Source organism: Aotus nancymaae, unplaced genomic scaffold (assembly GCF_030222135.1).
Source record: "Aotus nancymaae isolate 86718 unplaced genomic scaffold, 86718_ANA_hifiasm-v0.15.2.pri h1tg000077l, whole genome shotgun sequence".
NCBI classification, from domain to species: domain Eukaryota; kingdom Metazoa; phylum Chordata; class Mammalia; order Primates; family Aotidae; genus Aotus; species Aotus nancymaae.
This window is the reverse complement of record NW_026988492.1, coordinates 16507377-16533183: the sequence shown is the minus strand read 5'-3', so window position 1 is coordinate 16533183 and position 25807 is coordinate 16507377. Positions and strand designations below refer to the sequence as shown.

The window sequence follows — 25807 nt, the reverse complement described above, 5'->3', positions numbered from 1 at the left end:
CAAAGTGCTGGGACTATAGGCATGCCACTGTGCCTGGCCATTTTTGTGTATTTGGAGTATGGGAGAAGGAGGAACCATGCCGAATCATGCTGCCTGAAGTTTGAAAAGTGCTCTCCTATGACCAAGTGATGTAGCTTTAGACCCATCATCTAGTATTGACTTCCATAGGCAACTAGTCTTGCTCTTCCCCAAATTCTTCCCTGTGCTTACCTACTCTAAAACTGATATCTTAGCCATTCTGTTCAGTTTCCTCAGTGAACATCTCACAAATAGTTTTTGTTGCAGGATACATTCAAGTGGACAGAATGACTGCCCCCAATTATGTAGCATAATTTGTCATAAGGCGAATGATGTACAACTGTTTCTTTTACTCATTTATGTATATAATTTTCATCGCATTTCAGATTCTTCAGAGTTGTGTTCTTTAGACATTCCTATTGTTTATCTAATAGTTTCATGATAGAAAAAGTATTAAAATAATATTTTCTAAGGCTGAGCACAGTGCCTCATGCCTGTAATCCCAGCACTTTGGGAGGCCAAGGCAGGCAGATTACTTGAGGTTAGGAGTTTGAGACCTGCCTGGCCAACATGGTGAAAAGCCATCTCTACTAAAAAGACAAAAATATTTAGCTGGGTGTGGTGGCACGTGCCTGTAATCCCAGCTACTCTGGAGGCTGAGACAGAATTGCTTGAAACTGGGAGGTGGAGGTTGCAGTGAGCCAAGATTGCACCATTGCACTCTAGCCTGGGCGACAAGAGCAAAACTCTGTCTCAAATAATAATTATGATAATAACAATAATTTATAATATATATGCATGAACTCCACTCATTGTTTCATTGCTTGATGATGTTAACAGGGCTGGAAAAGACATCACTTTTACTGCTATTTGATTGGACATACACTTTCAACATTTGCAGAAGCAAATCAAACTTGCAATAATGAGAAAGCTTACTTAACAACTGTTGAAGACAGGTATGTAACTATTTTAATTTCATTTAAAAATATGTAAAATAGAAAAAAGTTTCAGAAAAACCCACGTATCAACATGCTCTACATTTCTGAGCAAATTATGTGTGATGCTCGAGGTATGATTTGTAAAGGTAGAAGCATTAAAAATAATATTCTTATTTGGATTCTTTATTGCAAACATTAGAAACTGTTTTTGCTACATTTAGTAATATAAAGCAACGTTCAGAACAGTTTACAAATAATAATCTAGTCAATGTAGCTTATAGAGCTAACTTTTTTCTGATCCATTACATGCTGAATTTTTTAAAGCAGGAAAGTAACTAAAAGTTGCCAGCTCAAAATCACATTATATCTTTACCACTTTCTTCACCAAAAAAGAAGGCAGAAGTTTACAAAATCATTCATTCATTCCATTCTTCCATTCTTTGCTGTGCTTTGTTAGGTTAACAGACTCATAGATCAGGAAAATCACATGGGCATAGAGGAGCTTATGTATTTTTTTTATCTCTGGGGTTCCATCTATTTTTAAGATTTATTTATTTGCTATTCACTTATTCTATGCAAAGCCCTGGATTAGTCACAGAAGAAAGTTTACAAAAACTGAAAAGTATCTGTTTCACTTGCAGTGAAGAAGTAAAAAAATTATGGAACTTTAGTACAATAAGTTACATTTACTGGACTTTTGACGCAGACCTAATAAAATGTAGGGGATACTATTGATATCAAAAAATCTTTGGATAAAAATGAGAGATGTCATAACAATTCACAGTCTTTATAAAAGAACTTTATTTCTATCCACATGCAACTTACATGTATAATTAAATGTCTAATATATGGTAGTAACACCCTGATATAATGCGAACATCTGAAACTCAGAATGTAGGTACTTTTTATCCTTTGTGAGGGAGGTGAGTTGTTTACCTTTAAGTACCGTGAGAACATATTCTGGTCTGCACTATAATTGATCTTTTGGTTTATTGGAGTATTATGTACATGATTTTAGTATATTTTACATTTCTTTTTTTTTTTTTTTTGAGACGGAGTTTCGCTCGTTACCCAGGCTGGAGTGCAATGGCGCGATCTCGGCTCACCGCAACCTCCGCCTCCTGGGTTCAGGCAATTCTCCCGCCTCAGCCTCCTGAGTAGCTGGGATTACAGGCTCGCGCCATCATGCCCAGCTAATTTTTTGTATTAGTAGAGACGGGGTTTCACCATGTTGACCAGGATGGTCTCGATCTCTTGACCTCGTGATCCACCCGCCTCGGCCTCCCAAAGTGCTGGGATTACAGGCTTGAGTCACCGCGCCTGGCCTTACATTTATTTTTCTTTATGTATCTTCTGTAATATTTATACCCAGGAATTCATTAACTCTTGTTGAATATGGTTTCAAGACATTTAAGAAAACTAAGTCAAGTTTGGAACTTTGAATTTTTTTGGTTTGTTTGTTTAGGGTATGAAATTATTGAGACTATGGCCAAATAAAATGTTCTGTTGCTGTTAGGTTTCTCTCTATTCTCTTCCTGCTCTCTCTGAAGTCATCTACTACTCTCTCTGTTTCTGGAAACTTTAGACACCCATTTTTCTTTTTCTTAAAGGAGATTTTTGCCTATTTTGTCACTGACGTTGTTTTATGTATGTCATTTTAGACACATTTTGGGTGCCTTGTCAATTGTATTTTATTGTTCCCAGATTAATGCCAAATACACAGACCCAGAATCCAAAGGGAGAGAAAGTGTTGGAATTCATGATTCTGCTTCTCATTCATTCTGGAGATTGAGTCTCTGCTTCTCTATATTTCTTGATAATTTTCTCTTTTATTTTAGAGCTAAAATATGAGAGAATAAAATCGAGGGGGGAAATCCATGTAGATTATTCTATGAGTATTATCCTTGATAATGTTATTAACCTTGAACTTGCTTAATTAAGAATTGAGTAGAACTATTTGAAGAGTGGACTGATTTTTTTGTTTAAACATTGTATTTTAAAATTGAGTAGTTTTCTTCTTTGTATTCTCAAAATTCTCTGACATTGCTGGTGAGGGCTAGAGGGAGATGGTTTGAATATCTCTAAATGATTTTGTACACTCAGCTATATGGTATTTTTCCATCATGAGCTCATGTTTCCTTGGTGAAAATGTGTATAATTTAGATAACATACAAATATAACAAAATATATTTGAATTACCAATTCAATTATAGCTCAGACATAGAACTGAAATACTTTTCATGTTGCTAATTTTGAAAATTGGCATAAATGTTTCAAAAACTTAATTGAATGTTAATTCATTTTTTTAAAGATATGAACAAGCGTTCTTGACGAGTTTCATTGGACTAAGGCCTGAAAAATATTTCTGGACAGGACTTTCAGATATACAAACCAAAGGGACTTTTCAGTGGACCATTGAGGAGGAAGTTCAGTTCACCCACTGGAATTCAGATATGCCAGGTATGGGCAGTGCCGCACCCTATGAATCCACTGGACTCAGTCTGTTATTCCTCTGGGTACCTCTCCAAATAGACTGGGAAAATTAATCATGCTTTTAGTAACAGTTTATATTTCATTGTCTTTTTGTTTTTCCCTTTCTTCCTTTTCTTTTTTTTTAATTTCCCAATAAGTTTACAGTATTCTAAAGAACAAGGAAGAAAAAAATTGCTAGGTTATCTTGCTAGGTTATCTGGTACTGGTCTACTTAAAACCTATTCATGCAATTCTCAGTGGTCACAAATGTTTCACATGGTTGACTTATTTCTTTTTCTTTTGAGACAGAGTCTCGCTTGGTCACCCAGGCTGGAGTGCAGTGGCGCCATCTTGGCTCACTGCAACCTCAGCCTCCCAGGTTTAAGCAATTCTCATGCCTCAGCCTCCCGATTAGCTAGGACCACAGGCATGTGCCACCATACCTGGTTAATTTTTATATTTTTAGTAGAGATGGGGTTTCACCATGTTGGCCAGGCTTGTCTCAAACTCCTGGCCTCAAGTAATCTGCCTGCCTCAGCCTTCCAAAATGCTGAGGGTATATGCGTGAGCCACCGCACCTGGCCTTGTTGACTTATTTCTGAAAACCTAAAACTATATTAAATGGACATAAAACTTTTCAGTGCCACTGGGAGTTGAAATATTAGAGTGCTTGGGTGGTGGAGCAAAGGACATTGTTCATGCAGAACTCATTATGTCAGTATCTTCCACGTGCTACTGTGCTTCAGCTTTCATGTGCCTTGGATTTTTATTTTGTCCTCATAAAAACCCTGCCAGGTAAGCCTCCGTATCTTCATTTAAAAGAAGTGGAGGCTGGGCATGGTGGCTCACATCTATAATCCCAACTCTTTGGGAGGAGGAGGCAGGCAGATCACCTGAGGTCAGGAGTTCAAGACCTGCCTGGCCAACATGTTGAAGCCCCATCTCTACTAAAAATACAAAAATTAGCTCAGCACAGTGGTGCATCTGTAATCCCAGCTACTTGGGAGGCTGAGGCAGGAGAATCGCTTGAACCTGGGAGGCGGAGGTTGCAGTGAGCTGAGATTGTGCCACCGCACTCCAGCCTGAGCAACAGGAGCAGAAAAGAAGTAGAAACTGAGACTCAGGAAATTTATGTGACTAGAAAGCTTTCAGGCATGGATTTAGACTAATCAGTGTCATCCTCAAATCTGTGCTTCTTAGACTCACACCACCCTGCCTCTCTCTATATTTTGATTTACCTTCCCTAATAAGATGTTGTAAGTTATTTCTGAAATCATCTCTGAAAGATTCTTTGACTTTTTATACATGAATATCACTAGTACACAACATTATTTAATACGACAACACACAGAGGAATTTCAACATCGTTTATAGCAAACATTTCATTGTGCTTGGGTGAAAAGCTAAAAAAGAAATAATAGCTCGAGTATATCAATTGACTACCTGACCTAATACATCCTAATCTTCAGTGTTCTATAATTTGCATTCTCAGCTTTCAGTAAGGAAAATAGATCAATAACCTAAATAGTGTGATTCTTGTTTGTGGAATTGTTGAACTTTCTGAAACATGGTAAGATTTCAGTTGATTGAAAAAATAACCGGACGGTATATTAACAACTGAGTACATACTTTGAGAAAACATCTTGGCAGGAGTGGTAAGTCTTACTCTGTAAGTGAAACTGCTTAACTTTGCCTGTGGTGTCATCCAGCAGCAGTATTCTGAGGAGTTAGCCGTGGAATGTCCTCAGGAAATAACAATGGAAGGAACTGGAACAGAACTCAGTTGCAACCATTGTTGGTATATCCTTGATGGAAGGATGGTGGTGCCTCTTAAGGAAAGCTGGCCTCGGCTGGGTGCAGTGGCTCACGCCTGTAATCCCAGCACTTTGGGACGCCAAAGCGGGTGGATCATGAGGTCAGGAGTTCAAGACCAGCCTGGCCAAGATGGTGAAACCCCATCTCTAATAAAAATACAAAAGTTAGCCAGGCATGGTGGCAGTCACCTGTAATCCCAGCTACTCAGGAGGCCAAGGCAGGAGTATTTCTGAATCCTGGGGGCGGAGGTTGCAGCAAGCCAAGATCACACCACTGCACTTCAGCCTGGGCAACAGAGCGAGACTCTGTCTCAAAAAAAAAAAAAAGAAATTAAGACTGGACTCTTTGGCTGAGTTTTTACAGCTTCAGAAAGAGTGGGCAAGGATCCTGAGTCTGAGCATCAGGTCAACTGAACAGATTCTGACGGTTCAGGGGATGCCACAGTCTCTAGTCATCTGCCCCAGTTACCAGGTTTTAACTCCATGCTGCAAAGAGAAGGAGACAATCAGGAATCAGAGAAAACCTTTAAGGTGTCAGAAAATCAGAGATTTCAGAGAAAATATTCTAAAAAATGTGTACCTCCCCAGAACTAACTATCTTTCTTTCCCTCTTTCTTTCCTTCCTTCCTTTCTTTCTCTTTCTTTCTTTCTTTTCTTTCTTTTTCTTTCTTTTCTTCCTTCCTTCTCTCTCTCTCCCTTTCTCTCTCTCTGTTTCTTTCTCTCTCTCTCTCTCTTTCTTTCTCTCTTTCCTTTTTTCTTTCTTTCTTTCTTTTCTTTATTTCATCTCATTCTGTCCAGCAGGCTGAAGTGCAGTGGTGTGATCTTGGCTCACCGCAACCTCTGCCTCCCGGGTTCAGGTGATTTTCCTGCCTCAGCCTCCTGAGTAGCTGGGATTACCGGTGCGCGCCACCACACTTGGCTAATATTTTTTGTATTTTTAGTAGGGACTGGGTTTTCCCTTGTTGATCAGGCTGGTCTCGAACTCCTGACTTTGTGATCCACCCACCTCAGCCTCCCAAAGTACTGGGATTATAGGTGTGAGCCACCGTGCCTGGCCTTCATGAATGATTTGTAAGCACTTCATGTTCTTTAGAAGTTTAATATTTAAAAAATGACCTCATCATAGCAGCAAGGACTCCTGATGCTTTCAAAGCTCTTAGTTAATTGCTATTTGGAAATAACCTTAACTATAAGACACAATTATATGCTCTTAAGCTCAGTGCATCTTCATTTTGTTTTATGTACTTTTTTGCTCATTAAAGCTGGCATTCCTTATAACTCTATGAGGCAGGTCTTAGTATTTGCATTTGAAGAGGAGAAAGCAAGTTCAGAGTGTTTGAGTAACTTACCTAAAATCTCTAGTTGAGGCGTGTCTCATTTTGAAATCTGTGAGAAACTTTGGTCCTGGAAAACCTATGTGGACCTTAGTGGAAGAAAAAGAATCTTAAAGAATTAAAACAGAAAGAAGGGAGAAAACCAGAAAGGGGAGGAAGGGAGGAAGGAAGGAAGGAGGGAAGGAAGGAGGGGAGGAAGAAAAGGAGGGAGGAAGGAACAAAAGGAGGAAAGGAGGGAGGGAGAGAGAGAAACATTAAATTACTATTTTTGCCATTATGGTGAATTTTATAATATAAAAATATCTTATCGTTAAATGCCTGTGTGGTGGGCACTTTGCCAGATGTTAGAAATATAGAATGTTACAACCTCTCCTGTATTTGAGATCATAATTGGGTTGGAATTATAGACCACACAAATAAAAATCAAACTGATTGAAAAATAGCACAGATCAGTTGCTGAATGCCCGACATGGCCAGCTGCATCTCCTGGTCACCTGCAGGCTTCACCACATCTGTAATGCTCAGTTCTGAGGGCCTTCTGTGAGCACAGCAGGCCTTCAGCAGGTACCTGTTGAGTGTATTCTCCTTTATGTATTTATTACAGGGCGAAAGCCAGGGTGTGTTGCCATGAGAACCGGGATTACAGGGGGCTTATGGGATGTTTTGAAATGTGATGAAAAGGCAAAATTTGTGTGTAAGCACTGGGCAGAAGGAGTAACCCGCCCACCGGAGCCCACAACGACTCCCGAACCCAGATGTCTGGAGGATTGGGGCACCAGCAGTAGGACGAGCTTGTGTTTCAAGGTGAGTATCAATTATGAAGCTGATAAGAGAATTTGGAGTATGCTTCACCTAAAGAATCACCTAAGGACATAAACAAACAAACAAACAAAAACCAAAACACTCTGCCTAGCCTCCACCTGTAGACATTTAGAAATTCTGATTTGATTGACCTGGGCATCAGTTGTTTTAGAAGACTTTCTTGGGTGGATGCATTTAGACCCACAAACACAACCAGCAACACAAACAACTCACAGAAGATTTTTTTTCTCACCGCTCTGCCATTATTGCCTCTCTGCTTCCCTCCTTTCTCCCAGGCTTTCTAGACCTCCCTTCCTCCCTCCCTCCCTTCCTCCTTTCCTTTCCTCTTTTCTTTCCCTCCCTCCCTACCTCTCTCTATCTCTCTCACCTTCTCTTTCTCCTATGGGGTCTTACTCTGTCATCTAGGCTGGGTAAAGTGCCACAGTCATGGCTCACTACAGCCTCAAAGTTCTGAGCTCAAGTGATCCTCCCACCTAAGCCTCCCAAGTAGCTACAAGTATGCACCACCATGCCCAGCTAATTTTTAAAATCTTATTTTACGTAAAGATGGGGTCTTACTATGTTTCCCAGGCTAGTCTTAAGCTCCTGGCATCAAATGATACTCCCACAGAGACCTCCCAAAGCTCTGGGATTATAGATATAAGTCACTGCACCCAGCCTCTTTTTGTCTTGATAGAAATTTCTGTTTCCTGCCATGCTATTCTATTGCAAATCATTTTTTTTTTTTTTTGCCATGCTCTTAGAGCCCAAGTTTTAGCTAACAAAATTGATAAAGTAATCTACAATAATGCCACATAGGTATTCAAAAGAGAATACTCCCTTTTTCTGATTTAAACTCTGATGATTTTAATGATGGATTGAGGAAAGGAAATGATAGGTTGGGGCACATGGCTTTTCAGTGCCCATTAAATGACAATTCAATATTCTACCACTATTTAACGCATTCATAGGTTGGGTCATTAATTTTCTCCTTATGCAATCAAATTCACCAAAGCAAACAACCAAACAAACAAAACAAGGGAGAAACCCAGAAACTAACAAACAAAAACCCCAGTGAATTAAGGATTGGGGTCTTTTTCTCTCTCTCTTTTATAAGTCACACCCTTTCTAGAGAAGGTTAGACTTAGCCAGATACAGAAATGTACCTACTGTATTAGTCCATTCTCACACAGCTATAAAGATACTACCCAAGACTGGGCAATTTAAAAAAGAAAGAGTTAATTGACTCACAGTTCCACATGGTTGGGGAAGCCTCAGGAAGCTTACAATTAATGCAGAGGTGGAAGCAGGCACCTTCTTCACAAGGGCGGGGGAGAGAAGAGCATTTGAGAGCCTCGGAGAAGCTACCACTTATGAAACCATCAGATCTTGTGAGAACTCATTCACAAGGACAGCGTGAGGGAAGCTGCCTTCATATTCCAATCACTTCCCTCCCTCAGTGTGGGGGTCACAGGCCCCTTCCTTGACATGTGGGGATTACAACTTGAGATGAGATTTGGGTGGGGACACACAGTCAAACTATGTCACCTGCCTGCTGCTTAATGATACTGTTCTCCACTAGTCCTGCCCTCTGGACTTCTTTCATCTAATCCCTTTGAATGGTGTATGGTCATGGCATGCCCTGTAAGACAGTTTGGCAAAGCTCATGAGGAATTTGCATCAGGATGAGGCTGTGGAGTCTTTTCTAACACAAGAGGAGTGTGGTTAGTTGAGCTGGTCACTCCCACTAATAGAAATAGGAATCCATGAAGTCTTCAATCCAGATTGGCCGTCAGACTTAGTAACATAATTTACATAGAAGATGATGTATTGGGTTAAGACAGAGGAGATTTGTAAATGGATTATTTAAGGACTAACACGAAGAAAATCAGGTATTTTATTGTTACCTCTGGAAACTTTTGAGTTACTACATGAAGGCCAGATTCACCTATTACTAGCCTTCACCTGAGGATGTTAGGCTGTGGAAATTTATTGCAGTTTTTTGAGAGAATCAGTAGTTTTATCTAGAGCTGAGAAGTGAATAGGGGCTTCTGCAGAGAGAATTTCCAGGTCGATGTTCAACAAATCATTATGTGCTTGACTAGAAATTAGGTGGTTTTAGAGGTACTTGGGCTAAGGTTTTTTGGAAATATATAGACCACCTTTATAAATATTAAGGTGTGAGAATTATTAATGAAATTCAGTTGATAGTAAATTTATTTAAGAAAGTAAAATCTTATAGTCTAGCAAGCTGAGGTATCATAGGCGTCTTGGAATATACTGATGTGTGGATACTTACTTAAACATCTTTGTCCAGATAGCTTAAGTCAAGTTAGGGTCAAGGTGAAGGTTGTCTTCGGCTACGTAATGACAACTTGGGTAACCATGGATGTTGGAAGAAAATTCTTCTTTGCACAAGCCTCTGATATGGGGGCCATGACTCATGAGGAGCAGTGCATGGGAATTAGAAAAGCCAGTGGCCACAAATACCTCCTTTACTGTTTGCATACTGGTGGGTGTGTCCCAGACAGTCACTGGTTGACTGCATTTCACTGTTCTCTCTGCAGTCCTCTGAATAATATGGCACAATTCCTAAATTATATAATCTTTTAAATTTAATTTAGCTCATAACTCCCTGCCAGATGGGTGTCTGTGGTTGCATGTGCTTTAATAGTTGTTAAAATGTACAACCATATGAAAAATGTAAGGCAGTACTGAAGGACATAACCAACAAAATGTTGAAACATTGCTAGGTTATTCATTGTTTAAGCTACACACAATAACACGCTATGCACAATTTTAGGAAAGTTACTTTCCTTAAAATTCTTCTTATTCATGTTTACTTTCTCTGTATCAAAAGCTTCTTTCATTTTTCCCCATCTCAATGCCACTTTTTATACTTAACGAAATTAATCTTGTCTTCCAGAAAGAGCTGTGTACCTAACCCATATGCCTAAAGCTCCTAAGATTTTCATCTAATATCTCTTGTGCTATAAAATAATTTTATTTTCTAAGATTTTCTCAACAAAATAATCCCACAAGTTTTGTCACCCAAATATTCACTCATAAATTGATTTTAAAGCAAAAGAATTGCATTGTTTTGGGTCATTGAAATGTCTTCCTTTTCTGTAAATGAACTCTCATCAAAAGTAAATAATTTTTTCTCTTAATTTGATAAACTACAAAGTATAAAATAATTTTTGTAACCATGTCATCTTCAGCTATTTGCAAAAGGAAAACATGAGAAGAAAACGTGGTTTGAATCTCGAGATTTTTGTCGAGCTCTGGGTGGAGACCTAGCTAGCATCAGTAACAAAGAGGAACAGCAAACAATATGGCGGCTAATAACGTAAGTGTCATTTTTATGGACTAGTCCTTTTTGTTATCTAGTTGGTGCTTATGAAGTTGAGAAAATTTGTCTGTTTCTGAAATTGTTGGCTCAGGATGCTAGTTTGAGCACCTGTATCGTCTCCCAAATCTGTGAGCCCTGTTTGATCTGGTTTCACTTTCAAATCCTTTAATTTTATAAGTGTAAATTCTGTGATGACTTGCTTTATAAAAGTACAAGATGCTCAATACATATTTGTCTTTCAATGCTATCCAACTATTTACTCTCAAGCAGTGCCCTGTTTTTAAGTTATTTGTGGGATATGCCAAAACTTACATCTATTGCATAAGTCTGCTCTTTAACTGTTAAATCTCTTTACTTGGGTACTACTAATTTAGGTTTTGGAGGTAACTTTCAAATGTCATTAGTCCTCATAAGTTACTGAACTTGTTTCATGTAACAATGTATGCTTTCTTTATGTTTTGGATTTCACAGAGCTAGTGGAAGCTACCATGAACTGTTTTGGTTGGGATTGACATACGGAAGCCCTTCAGAAGGCTTTACTTGGAGTGATGGTTCTCCTGTGAGTAATTTGACTTACTGTATTACTTTATTACTTTATCATGTATTTATTTTCGTGTTATCTTTTTATTTAATTCAAACTTTTAGTAAGACAGGCCGTTATGATAGCCACTATCCTGCCCTGCTCCAGTTCAGTTCTATTCATTCAAAGAATAGTGATGGTTGACCGGATGAAAGAAAAGAAAGAAAATGAAAACTCATTCCACTAGTATATAAAAAATAATATGTTTATTTGGCCATGCAAAATTGATGTGCAGGTAAACTTCCTAAAACTTGAGTGCTTTATAGCCTCTTATAGAACAATAGAAATGGAAACATTTTTTATATTCTCATTAACAATGATTAGGCTTCATCAGACTTCCCCATTCCCAGAAATGAAGAAGCGAGAGATTCTGGCACATGCTGGCAATATCTAGAAGCCCTAGTCGTCACAAGAAGTGATTTTGGATAATTTCAGTTCTACCTCTTAATTTCAGTTCTTCTTCCGCCAGCAACTTTTCAAGGCTTTATTTGATGACTTCATTGACATTTGGGTTTTATATTTACATCTCAAGAAAACACATCACTGTGCTTTAGACCAAAACCCTGTGGGTTATGATTCCACACTGAAAACTCTATAGAGGACCTAAACGCAGGGCTCTGTTTCTACTGTTCATTTTGGCAAAGTTTAGTAGCTCTGTTAGCACTATTTTATGGGTTTTTTCTTCTGCAAGAAGAATTAATTATATTTCTTTATCTTACATATTTAATAAAGAGGAAACTTCCAACAATACACTGAAATATTATCCTTTCCAATGGGTTGTAAATTTAGGAACTCCCAACATGGAGAAGTGGAACTTTGTTGCCAAGCTTTTTCTATATATAAACCACCCCTTTGTGGCCCTTGGATCCATTCTATTTAATAAGAGTAAAGAAAATTTTATAATAATCATTAGGGTACTGTATTCAACATCTCAAGTTTCCATGTAATGAAAGCTGTTTCTTATCTACGCATGTTTGTAAACGGTGCTTTCAAAGCAAAGCTATTGACCGGGCATAGTGGCTCATACCTGTAATCCTGGCACTTTGGGAGGCCGAGGTGGGTAGATGACCTGAGGTCAGGAGTTCAAGACCAGCCTGGTGAACATGGTGAAACTCTGTCTCTGCCAAAAATATGAAAATTAGCTGGGCATGGTGGTGGGCACCTATAATCCCAGCTACTCAGTAGGCTGAGGCAGGAGAATCGCTTGAACCAAGGAGGCAGAAGTTGCAGTGAGCCAAGATCACACCACTGTACTTCAGCCTGGGTGACAAGAGTGAAATTCCAAAAAAAAAAAAAAAGCAAAGCTATTGTGAAAATAAAGTAAATGTGAACATATCTTTCCTTTTCTGTTTGGATGAATGATTGACATTGACCTGACATAAATGGTTAATTGTGGTAGTTTGATTTTTCTAATATAGGTTTCATATGAAAACTGGGCTTTTGGAGAACCTAATAATTATCAAAATGTTGAATACTGTGGTGAGCTGAAAGGAGAACCTGGTATGACTTGGAATGATATTAATTGTGAACACCTTAACAACTGGATTTGCCAGATACGCAAAGGTATGATCACCTATTTTCTCCTTTATCTCAGCTTGGTAGACTAACCTCCTGACACCCTAGTATCTTTCCTTTATTAGCAGAAGCAAACAAACAAAATAACATAATCAGGGAACTGTCAAGGGCCATCATCACACAGGATAAGGATGAAGTCGGTAAGCACAGATAAATGTGCCAAAGGAACAGAGAAGATCAAAAAGCCACCTGGGAATTCTGGGCAAGAGTCATGTTCTCCCGAATAGTTCCCATGAGCAGCTCTGATCCTGGCCCAGGTTCAATAGCAGCGGAAGTCTGTGGCTGTCCTATGCTGTAAACAGAATAATGCAAATGCAATTTCTGTTTTGGAATTTTCACCTTCCTGACCTATGTTAATCATCAAATAGGTGAATGTTTCCCCAAGTCTGAATATTCTAACTATTGATTTCTCGGATAAATGTTCAACACAGTGAACAATCACCCTGGAGTGACCTCTGATGCTATTAGCGCCACCATGTTATTGATGGTCAGACAGTATGCATGCTGGCAGTCATTATCTGGGACTCAGAAAGTTCTGCGTATCCAAGTCAGGCCAGAAGATCGAGTTCTAATGTTAAGAAAAAACAACAAACCAATGAGCAAATAAACAACCCTACCCTCTAACCAAAATATACATCAACACCTCTGTTGTAAATGGATAAATGGGACCGCATTGCCCTCTGCTGATAGAGAATCTTGGCAACCATTGCAGCTCTACGGCTGGAGATGCCTTACTGCTCTGTTTCTTCTCCATCCTCCTGCTTAGATTATTGCTTTCAAAGATTCCAGAATAGAAGAAGTCAATGGTGGCCAGTTGTCCTTTAAAGGTCTCTTAGCTACCAATGGCTAGTATCCTCTTTGCATTATTGTAGCTCTTCTCTTACAGATGTTAAATCCATTAACCCAAAAGCTAAGTAACCTGAGTCCCTTTATAAGCTTCTAACACAATCCAGATATGTCATTAACTACCTGGAAAGAAAAATATTTCATTTAACTTTTAGTAAACCATACATTTAAGAAAAATATATTTCCTTAAAGAAAATACGTTTCCTATTTTATAAATAAATAGTTCACATTTAATTGTTTCAGATCATGAAATCATAATTTCACAGCTAATTATAAGATGTCTGACTGAAAACTAACATCTCTTAAGCACCCATGACATACCAATAGCTCACATATTTTCACAAGCTATTTTGTTTAGTCAACAAAATTTAGGCTAAATAATTTTTTTTTTTTTGAGACGGAGTTTCACTCTTGTTATCCAGGCTGGAGTGCAATGGCGCGATCTTGGCTCACCACAACCTCCGCCTCCTGGGTTCAGGCAATTCTCCTGCCTCAGCCTCCTGAGTAGCTGGGATTACAGGCACGCGCCACTATGCCCAGCTAATTTTTTGTATTTTTAGTAGAGATGGGGTTTCACCATGTTGACCAGGATGGTCTCGATCTCTTGACCTCGTGATCCACCTGCCTCTGCCTCCCAAAGTGCTGGGATTACAGGCGTGAGCCACCGCGCCCGGCCCTAGGCTAAATGATTTAAACCCAGGCTTGGGATTTAAAGCCAGGCCTTCTGATTCCAAAACTTGTGTTCCTTTTTTTCCTTTATATGATGCTACTAGTGCCTAAAAACTGTGTTTTAGTATCTGGTGGCTTTTATTGTACCTAGTTTGTTTAATTCTTGACTTCTAATTCTCTTTTCCTTCGTTCTCCTCTCCATGGCATGATGTACAAATTGGAGAAAGAAAGGGAAGGGAATAAAAAGAGAATAACTAAGTTTTTAACAATATTGACTAATGAAAATAGTGAAAATAGAGAAAATAGAAGGAAATGTAATTAGCAGAAGTTTAAGCACAAGGTGTTTCTACTTTTCTCTTGTTTTACAGGACAAACACCAAAACCTGAGCCAACGCCAGCTCCTCAAGACAGTAGGTGTTTTATTTTCTGATCTCTATACTGATAACCCTTTCCCTGTCTCTCTCCTTTCTCAGTGAAAAAATTACTTGCCCTAGGAAGGTAGAGCAGAAGTCCTTAATACCTTTGAGTGAGAATGTCATGGAAGTTTGGGTCTTCATCTCCAGAGAGAAGCTCATATGTACAAACATAAGGCATGGTAATACAGTTTCTCAAAGGTTCATGAATCAGTTCCAAGGTCCTGGGCTCCTCCTTCTTTAGCATATATATTAGTGTCCAGTGGTTGCTGTAACCAATTATCAGGAACTTGGTGACTTAAAATAACACGCAGTTACTCTTACAGTTCTGGAAGTCAGAAATCTGAAATCAGTTTCACTGTGCCAAAATCCAGATGTTGGCAGGACCATGCTCCCTTTAGGGGCTGTAAAGGAGAATCTCTTTTCTTGCCTTTACCAGCATCTAGAGCTGCACTATATGAGCCATCAGCCCATGGCCCTTTCCTCCAAAACCAGCAATGTAGCGTCTTCTTCCAGTGATCACATTGCCTCCTTCTCTTGTAGTCAAATCTCCCTCCACCCCTCTCCATACGGGTACTTGTTATTACATTTAGGCCCACCTAATCAATCCAAGGTAACTCTCCCATCTCAAGATCCTAACTTAATCATGCCTATGCAGTCCCACTTTCCACATAAGCTAACATTCATAGGTTCCAGGGATTAGGAACTAGGTATCTTTGGGGGGCTTTTATTCAGCCTACTGTAGCACAGAATTATGGAATCTTATGGGTTGCAAAAAGCCTCAGGCGCCCACTTGATACGTGAATTCCTTCTACCCTGAATCACCCAAGTTCATCTATTAGAAGTTTTTTTCTTCTTCTTATACTGGGGTGAAAGCTGCTTTCTCATAGTTCCCACTCCTTTGATCTAGAACATTTTAGGTGCATTGTATATAAATCCTCCAAGCTATGCTATTGTATTGATGAAAGTGACACCAGGAGTTCTTTTACCCAATAATAACATATGGAACTTAGCTGGGAATACAAAATGGGTCATTTTTACTGAATTGATAGAAAGTGGATACCTGACCTGAGGGTTCAAATGTCTGTATTTGATGTAGACATTCTGCTATTCTGGTCTGTCAGAGTTGCAGATACCTCTTGATATAGCAACTCTATCCCTTTCACTTTTGTGTGGTATACACAACAGATGCTTGAATTTGTCTATGTAAAACTCTTTGCTTTTTGTGATTAACTTTTCAGATCCACCAGTCACTGAAGATGGGTGGGTTATTTACAAAGACCGGCAGTATTATTTCAGCAAAGAGAAGGAAACCATGGACAATGCACGAGCATTTTGCAAGAGGAATTTTGGTGATCTTGTTTCTATTCAGAGTGAAAGTGAAAAGAAGTTTCTATGGAAATATGTAAGAACATCAATAATCTTTTTAAAAATTTTAATAGTTTTTGGGGAACAGGTTGTGTTTGGATGTATGGAAAAGTTCTTTAGTGGTGATTTGTGAGATTTTGGTACCCCCGTCACCCGAGCAGTGTACACTGTACTGAATGTATAGTCTTTTATCCCTCACTCCCCTCTTACCTGTCCCCGAGTCCCTGAAGTCCATTGTATCGTTCTTATGCCTTTGCATCCTCATAGCTTAGCTTCCAATTAAGAGTAACCGACATATGATGTTTGGTTTTCCATTCCTGAGTTACTTCACTTATAATAATGGTCTCTGACTCCATTCAGGTTGCCGTGAATGTCATTATTTCATTCCTTTTTATGGCTGAGTAGTAGTCCATGATAGGTATATACCACATTTTCTTTATCTCCTCTTTGGCTGATGGGCATTTAGACTGGTTCCATATTTTTTCAATTGCAAATTGTACAATATTATAAACATGTGTGTGCAAATGTCTTTTCCATATAATGACTTCTTTGCCTCTGGGTAGATACTCAGTAGTGGGATTGCTGGATCAAATGGTATTTCTACTTTTAGTCCTTTGAGGAATCTTCATATTGTTTTCCATAGTGGTTGTACTAGTTTCCATTCCCACCAGCAGTGCGAAAGTGTTCCCTTTTTACCACATCCATGCCAACATCTATTATTTTTTGATATTTTAATTATGGTCATTCTTGCAGGAGTAAGATGGTGTCGCATTGTGATTTTGATTTATGTTTCTCTGATAATTAGTGATGTTGAGCATTTTTTCATAGAACATCATTGATTTAAGGATGGAACAGTGACATATGATAAACATAGTGTCTATAATTGCTACCCCATAGTAAAATTTCTAATTATGTGCTGAATTTGCACCTCCAGAGGTCAAGGTAAAGATGGGAATGCAGGAGGAGGAGGAGACTGTAACAGAAGTTACCCTCTGTTGTTTAAATATTTAGTGCAGAATTGCAGAACTCAATCTTTTGTTTTGGTTACTTTTTTTCCCCTCAGTTTCAACAATTTATTCCCTAGTGCACAAGTCCCTATAAGGTTACAATCTTCTGGGACATTGCCTATTGGTAGTTGGATTAAGTCTTCAAGAATATCCTTTTTTGATTTTTTGGTTTTTTTGAGAAGGAGTCTTGCTCTGCTGCCCAAGCTGGAATACAGTGGTGTGATCTCAGCTCACTGCAACCTCTGCCACCCAGGTTCAAGCAATTCTCCTGCCTCAGCCTCCAAAGTATCTGAGACAACAGGTGCATGCCACCACGCCTGGCTAACTTCAGTATATTTAGTAGAGATGGAGTTTCACCATGTTGGCAAAGCTGGTCTCAAAGTTCTGACCTCAGCTGATCCACGCACCTTGGCCTCCCAAAGTGCTGGGATTACAGGCATGAGCCACTGCGCCCCACCTTCTTCATGTATATTCTTTTATTATTATTATTATATAGCATTGAATCTATAAATTACTTAGGGCAGTATGGCCATTTTCACAATATTGATTCTTTCTAACCATGAGCATGGAATATTTTTCCATCTGTTTGTGTCCTCTCTTATTTCCTTGAGCAGTGGTTTGTAGTTCTCCTTGAAGAGGTCCTTCACGTCCCTTGTTATTTGTATTCCTAGGTATTTTATTCTCTTTGTAGCAATTGTGAATGGGAGTTCACTCATGATTTGGCTCTCTGTTTGTCTGTTATTGGTGTATAAGAATGCTTGTGATTTTTGCACACTGATTTTGTATCCTGAGACTTTGCTGAAATTGTTTATTAGCTTAAGGAGATTTTGGGCTGAGACGACATGATTGTCTTCTAAATATACAATAATGTCATCTGCAAATAGGGACAATTTGACTTCCTCTTTTCCTAACTGAATACCCTTTATTTCTTTTTCTTGCTTGATTGCTCTGGCTAGAACTTCCAATACTATGTTGAATAGGAGTGGTGAGAGAGGGCATCCTTATCTTGTGCCAGTTTTCAAAGGGAATGCTTCCAGTTTTTGCCCCTTCAGTGTGATATTGAATGGGCAATATCATTTAATATGAATGAGGTGAGTCTCACTCTGTCACCCAGGCTGGAGTGCAGTGGTGTGATTTCTGCTCACTGCAACCTCCACCTCTCAGGTTTAAGCAATTCTCCTGCCTCAGCCTTCCAAGTAGCTGGGATTATAGGTGCCCGCCACCATGCCCAGCTAATATTTTGTTTTTAGTAGAGATGGGGTTTCACCATGTTGTCCAGGTTCATCTCCAACTCCTGACCTCAAGTGATCCACCTGCCTTGGCCTCCCAAATTACTGAGATTACAGGTTTGAGCCACTGTGCCCAGCCCCAGAACCATTTTTTAGCTTGAATTTTGTGAAGATCCATACTTGATGGCTTTGAGTTCACTAATCAGATTTGCAAAGATTATAATTCTTAATTAGTTGTTATATGTCAGTCCTGGACCCTTGGCGTATCATACAGCTTAATTTTTAATTTAAAAATCTGGCATACTTGGCCCAAATTGTTGGCCAAAATATAACACAGTTTGATTATTTATTATAGTCATCTTTCTTGGTTGTGACAAAATTGTGATACTATTGATATACCTATAACTGAAGGTATAATTTATTTTTTCTCAGAGTGCTTTGCTCAGTATCTTTCTGATTAAAATTCTTCATGGCCGCACTGCCAGAGAGGAGGTTAAGAGAGAGGTCAGGAAAAAATAAGTTGAACAATACTGGAAGACTAAAAATTTATTTGATTTATAAAGGTACTAGAGTGTACTCTGACTCAACATCATCTTGCGGATATAACTTGCTTTGAAATTCTCAAGATGTTTTCTAATATTGCACCTACATATATCAAAATCAAATATATCTATATCTATATAGTGAAATAGTACATTATAATGAAATTAATACATTTTGGGGTTCCTTTCCTTGTTCATGAATATACATGTTCTCCCAAGTTTGAAGAACAGATATATCCTTCTGGCTCATACACAGATATAAATTATAATAAATATGTAATCTATACATTAAAAAAAGACATAAAATAAATATTTGAATAATATGTATAAAATAAATATATGATGCATGTAAAATAAATTTATAAATGTATATAAAATATATGTAATATATGTATAATGTATATTATATTATACATATCAATCTTCTCACCTCAGCCTCCTGAGTAGCTGGGACTATAGGTGCGCACCACCATGTCCCACAGGGTTATTTTTAATATATATATTTGACATGTAGATTTATTTTACATGTATCATATATTTATAATGATATGTATTTATTATTATTATAATGATATCATATTTATAATGATGTAAAATAAATCATATATATGATTATTCTTTTTTATATAAGTGAGAAAAATTCGTACACAATTTAATAACTCGAATTCGTAAGGCAAATACCTTATATCATTGTTTAAAATATTAAATGTCTATGATAATTACATCATTGAAGACATTCTTTAAAACAAAGTAGCCAGTCAGGATTATAAGATTATGCATCAAAGAAAAGACTCCGGCTTTACAAATTCAAATTATTAAAATGTGTGCATATTTTTCCTATTTTATTTCTAGGTAGAACATAGTGTAAAATGTACTACATTTCTGCGTAAATTCCTTTCTAGAAAAGGTTTCGATTAGGCTGCCTCATTAATATGTATGTTTTGTTTAAGAACTTGCTGATTGTGTGATTCTAAGTTAAACTATATGTAAACTTCCATGTTTCAGGTAAACAGAAATGATGCACAGTCCGCATATTTTATTGGTTTATTGATCAGCTTGGATAAAACATTTGCGTGAGTATATCAAGCTAAAAGAAATTTTGCTTGGGGTAGCATTCTGACAAATAGCTATGAGTTATTTTGAGATTTTTGCTTTGTGAAATGCATTTTTAAAACTCCTACAGCATTCTCAATTGAAAAAAAAAAACTTAAAAAAAAAGAATTTAAAGTAATTCTATTAAATATTTTCAGCACTGTAAATTCCAAACAACTCAAAATTGGATTCAGTTTTGCAAAACTACATTTTTCTTTGTTTTCCGATGTCATCATCTGTCAGTAAATCATCTACTAAAGCATTGTTGTTTTAGACATGTACAAATACTGAACTCATTTAAAAATTTACAGTCTCATCTGGGACGATAACCTTGCTAACCTTGCTGCCGGGAACCATAGTATCCTTTCCTATTCCTTGTTCCTATGTTAGCAGCACTATTTTGAAGCACACTTTCAATTGCATGAAATATTTTCCCTTTTTATTCATTTATTTTTGAGACGAAGTCTTGCTCTGTCGCCAGGCTGGAGTGCAGTGGCACGATCTTGGCTTACCACAACCTCTGCCTCCCGGGTTCAAGTGCTTCTCCTGCCTCAGCCTTCCAAGTAGCTGGAACTACAGGCGTGCACCACCACACCCAGCTAATTTTTTGTATTTTAGTAGAGGCAGGGTTTCACCGTGTTGGCCAGGATGGTCCCAATCTCCTGACCTCATGATCCGCCCGCCTTGGCCTCCCAAAGTGCTAGGATTACACCACTGCGCCTGGACAATACTTTTCCTTTAAAAGAATGATTGTACTGTTTTCTATTAGATATAGGAGCCAGAAAAAGCTGTAGGGACATGAGGAAATTAATGCATTTTAAGTTTTTTTTCTCTTGTACATTAATACACATATTCTCTAGAGTTTGAAGATGAGCTATGTCTTCCTGGCTCATGTACAGATTTTTTAGCCCCGTGTGTCCAGGGGACTGCTGGTGCCATCTTTGAGCAACAGAGACCTAAATTCAAGATCCTCCTCCTCCTTCTCCTCCTTCTTCTTCTTCTTCCTCTTTTTCTTCCTCCTTCTCCTCCTCCTCTTCTTCCTTCTTTCTTCTTTCTTCTTCTTTTCTATTTTTCAGACAGGTCTCACTCTGTAGCCCAGGCTGGAGTACAGTGAGGTGATCACAGCTCACTGCAGCCTCAAAATCCTGGGTTCAAGCAATCCTTCCACTTCAGCCTCCTGAGTAGCTGGGACCATAGTCAAGCACCACCATACCCCACTGAGTCATTATTTTTAAAAAGCAAAAATGTTGAATGTTCCTTTGGATGAGGAACATCATTTTATCATTTCTAAAGTGAAAAGGTCAAATTCGATGATCTCATGGTCAGTCCCCTTCTGGCTCTCACAGTCTCTGAATTTCTGTAATTTATAGACATAAGTTTAGCCCACCTACATTACAAGGAACTAGAGTAAATACGAGAATCAGATAATGAGCCTGATGAGAAATTCTGTACACTCTGTCTCTTCATGGGTGGTTTGGTTTTGTGGGAATCATGCCCGGGAGTACGATGGGAGGATTTTTGTCTCTGGCTCACTTCCAGAGTAATTGAAGTCTCCACTTTGCAACTAAAGGTGGTTTCTTCCTGGGAGGGAAGAGAGGATAGCCTGGCCATGGCATCAGGGTTGCTACCGAGAAGCATGATGCATGGGACACAATGAATACTCAGGCATTGGGAGTTTTCCTGCCACTGTCTGGGGGTCTCTCTCTTCTAGGTTGACTTGTCCTGTCCCACTAGTAGGCCGTAGACAATTATTCTCTCTCTGTCTCTCTCTTTCTTTCTCTCCGGAGTTTCACTTTTGTTGCCCAGGATGGAATGTAATGGCACTATCTTGCTCACTGAAGCCTCTGCCTCCTGGGTTCAAGTGATTCTCCAGCCTCAGCCTCTCGAGTAGCCAGAATTACAGGAGTCCACCACACACCAGGCTAATTTTTTTTTTTTTCATTTTTAGTAGAGAAGGGGTTTCGCCATGTTGGACAGGCTAGTCTCGAACTCCTGGGCTCAGGTGATCTGTTCACCTTGTACTTCCAAAGTGCTGGGATTACAGGCGTGAGCCACCTGCACCTGGACTGTATCCAATTATTCTAATGATTGGATCATTGCAAAATGCCTGAATTTTCTTTTCCAGTTGGATGGATGGAAGCAAAGTGGATTATGTGTCTTGGGCCACAGGTGAACCCAATTTTGCAAACGAGGATGAAAACTGCGTGACCATGTATTCAAATTCAGGTAGGCAAGTAATGCATTTTGAATTTGCTTTGTGGTGTGGTCTGTCATTTGCCACATCCCTAGACTAAAAGTATGTGCTTACTTTAGGCAAGATAAAAAGATAGAATAAAGGAGAATTGTAATTTTAGCAGCATAACAGTTCAATTTGTAAGAAGAATGGAGGCTTAATATTTACATTAGTAAATGACATAATTAATCTTCTCAATTCTTCCCAAATTAGAAACCATTTTTTCACGTTCTGATTTGAAAAAAATAATCCGGAATTTGTTTACCTCTCTCATTTATTTCTCTCTAGCTCCTTATTATTCTGCAAAATGAGAATAATGACAGAATCTGTAGATTATTAAGAAGGCAAAATGAAATCATACATCTAAAATACTATGCAGATGCTTGGTGTATACAAAGCTTAGCTATTGTTAGGTTATTATTATTGGGTATTATCATTTAGATAATACATCTGCAATATCAAGGACATGTTTGGTTCATAGAATGCTCTCTGTAAAGCAGAACTATTGTTAGTTTAAGTAAAAGAACAAAAGGATATTGTGTGGATACCTCTAGTCACATGTAAAAATAAAGTTTGATTATAGTCTAAATAATTTTTGAGAATTTTTGCAGAATACAAATATATTTTTTAAAATAATGTTTTTAAACATAAACAGGTAAATCTATTTTTTTCTTTGCCAGGGTTTTGGAATGACATTAACTGTGGCTATCCAAATGCCTTCATTTGCCAGCGACATAACAGTAGCATCAATGCTACCACAGTTATGCCTACCGCACCCTCGGTCCCATCGGGATGCAAGGAAGATTGGAATTTCTACAACAACAAGGTACTAGGAGAACTAGTTGCAATCTTGGCACTGATCAGTATGGAGAGTGACGAAGATCTTTCAGCTCAAGTTAAGTTTTGCTAACCTCATCAGTTTAGAAAATTTTTGGCAAGGCTAGGTGAAGATTCACGTGACAAACGCTTTATGGAAATTGAGAGCATACTTGAGATATTATTCGCATCCAAGTACCCCTTATCCCAAGGGAGAGTAAAACTTTGCAAAGAAAGTGGGTGGATCATAAAACTAACAATTTAAAAAATCTCCACTTGGTTGTGAGAAAATTCTGATTTAGCTGTCATCTTCATGAATAATTTTGTTTTTTGTAGAGCAAAGTTTATCATCTTTAATTAACCCCTGTGGTTTTTCTCCCCTCCTCCTTTCATCTCAGTGTTTCAAAATCTTTGGATTTGTTAAAGAAGAAAGAAAAAATTGGCAGGAGGCACGAAAAGCTTGTATAGGCTTTGGAGGGAATCTTGTCTCCATACAAAATGAAAAAGAGCAAGGTATGTAGGCCATTTTGCAGTCAGTGATGCATTTAAATACGGAATTTTGACTGCAAAATGGAAAAATATTGCTGACAGTAACTGACTTTTTTGTTTTCCAGTGTAAAAGCTAAGAGAGTGGGAAAAATCAAATGCTTATTGAAGCTATTTTATTCAATTACAGCCCATATTGGGCTGTTTATTTTACATAAAGTCCTTATATAAAGTCGTCACAACTCTAAGAAGCAGGTATTATGAACCCATTTTGTGAGTGAGGAAATGGTGTGTAGAGACCTTGAGTGAAGGAGCTTGCCTATTAAGCGGTAGAGCTGGGAATCAAACCCAGGCCTGTCCAGCTTTCTGCCAAATCAGTTTGCTCCCAAAGAATCAAAGAAGAGAACTTAAGAATTAAGATGAAAAATTGCTGCTTTCCCATTTATTGTTCTTCTAGTCACTTGATCATACAACTTGTAATGCAACAAAACTTCTATTTTAAATAGGAACTTTGAACAAATTTTGATTTTTTTTTTTTGAGGCAATTTCTCACTTTGTTGCCCAGGCTGGAGTACAGTGGTGTGATTAGAGCTCACTGCAGTCTTGAACTCCTAAGCTCAAGCAATCCTGTTGCTTCAGTCTTCTGAGTAGCTGGGACAGACCTGGGCCACAATGCTTGGCTAATTTTTTTTTAATGTTGTTGGTGGTGGTGTTTTTTTTTTTTTTGAGGCAGAGTCTCACTATGTTGCCCAGCCTGGTCTTAAACTCCCACCTCAGCCTCCCAAAGTGTTAGGATTACAGGTGTGAGCCACCATACCTGTCTTCGAAACAGTTTTTGATAAAACATGAAAATAAACCAGAACTATGAAGAAGAATAGTCACCATATCCATAGAGCAGATGGTAAATATCATGATATTGTCATGAAAAGAAATGTACCCACCATTTCTACATGATATTTCTGTGGATGCCTCCACAGAAATAGGTATTAGGTTAAACTGTGACTCGCCATTTAAGGAGGTGTTGACCAACTGCAGGAGATTCAGACTAAACTGATAGAGAGTTTGGAAATCACTGCAAATGAGTCAGGGTTGAAATACGCTCAGGTTTTACAGCTTGGGAAAGAGGATGTGGACTTTAAAAGATCACCCTGTGTCGCCTCAGATGGAAGACCTGGAGCCAGTGAGTGACGGTCACAGGGAAATAGATTTAGGCTCAAAATTAGGGGGGGCATTGTTACAGAACCGATTGTATAGACTGATTTATGAGGAAGGTGAAGTTTCTAAAGGGCTTTGAAAATTCTTACACTGGAAAATACTCAAATGGATGCTAGACTGTCCTGTATGTTGGCTGTTATATACCGTAGAAGATGTTCAACAGTTGTTAGTTACATATATAACTTTATAAGGACATGGTAGGAGACATATAGACTGAATATTCTGTAATTTCTCTTTTGGTTCTGAGATTATCTGACTTCTAGAATCATTTATTTCAAAAATGATATGAGAAGGAAAATATAAGAAAAACAAAGGAAATAAGAAAGACATTAGAATCATGTAGGGTGCGCTCTCACAAGTTTATTTGCCTTTATGAATGCCGCCATGTGCTCTCTTAGAACACGTGGTACAATAAATCAACCAAGCTTTCACTGAGAACATTTGACAAGTTGAGCAATTTGTCAGGCACTGAAAGAAAAGGGTCAGACCAAAGCACACAGTATAAGAACATAACATTTACATTTCTCCAACTGGCCTACCCCGTTTTGGGCTTAGCTACCCAGCAGAGAAACACAGTAATTGATTTCCTCTCTTAACCACAAAGTGCTGATTCCTGGCATAACGAAATTGAAACTGGATAATAGAGATGTGCAGAAGGAAACAATTTTCAGATAAAATAACATTATTCCTGGCAAAACAGGCACACGTCGTTGAATTCTTATTGTGGTTGTTGGCAGAAAAAAAGTGCTGAATCTTGGCAGGTAGAGCTTTTCCACGTTTTATTTCAAGCTGGGGATGAGGCAAAAGTTATGATCTTATTTAGAAAACAAAATCAAACCAAAACAAATATCTATCCATGCCCTTTTCTTTTTAGAGACAGGGTCTCGCCTGACCACCCAGGCTGGGGAGCAGTGATGCAATTATAGGTCACTGCAGCCCCCAACTCCTGGGCTCAAGCAATCCGGTTCCAGCCTCTTGAGTAGCTGGGACTACAGGCATGCACCACC

General features: G+C 38.5%; 1 protein-coding gene across 1 annotated transcript in view; it reads left to right on the top strand.

Moving 5' to 3' along the window:
• Positions 1-25807, top strand: part of MRC1 (mannose receptor C-type 1) — a 104511-nt gene that overhangs the window by 51981 nt on the left and 26723 nt on the right. Inside the window, exons 10-21 of the mRNA XM_064368391.1 lie at positions 859-974; positions 3268-3416; positions 7181-7380; positions 10599-10726; positions 11201-11288; positions 12728-12872; positions 14768-14809; positions 16054-16217; positions 19964-20031; positions 22176-22276; positions 22964-23109; positions 23498-23612. Of these exons, the coding sequence (XP_064224461.1) occupies positions 859-974; positions 3268-3416; positions 7181-7380; positions 10599-10726; positions 11201-11288; positions 12728-12872; positions 14768-14809; positions 16054-16217; positions 19964-20031; positions 22176-22276; positions 22964-23109; positions 23498-23612 (1462 nt within the window). The remainder of the gene's footprint in view (positions 1-858; positions 975-3267; positions 3417-7180; positions 7381-10598; positions 10727-11200; positions 11289-12727; positions 12873-14767; positions 14810-16053; positions 16218-19963; positions 20032-22175; positions 22277-22963; positions 23110-23497; positions 23613-25807) is intronic.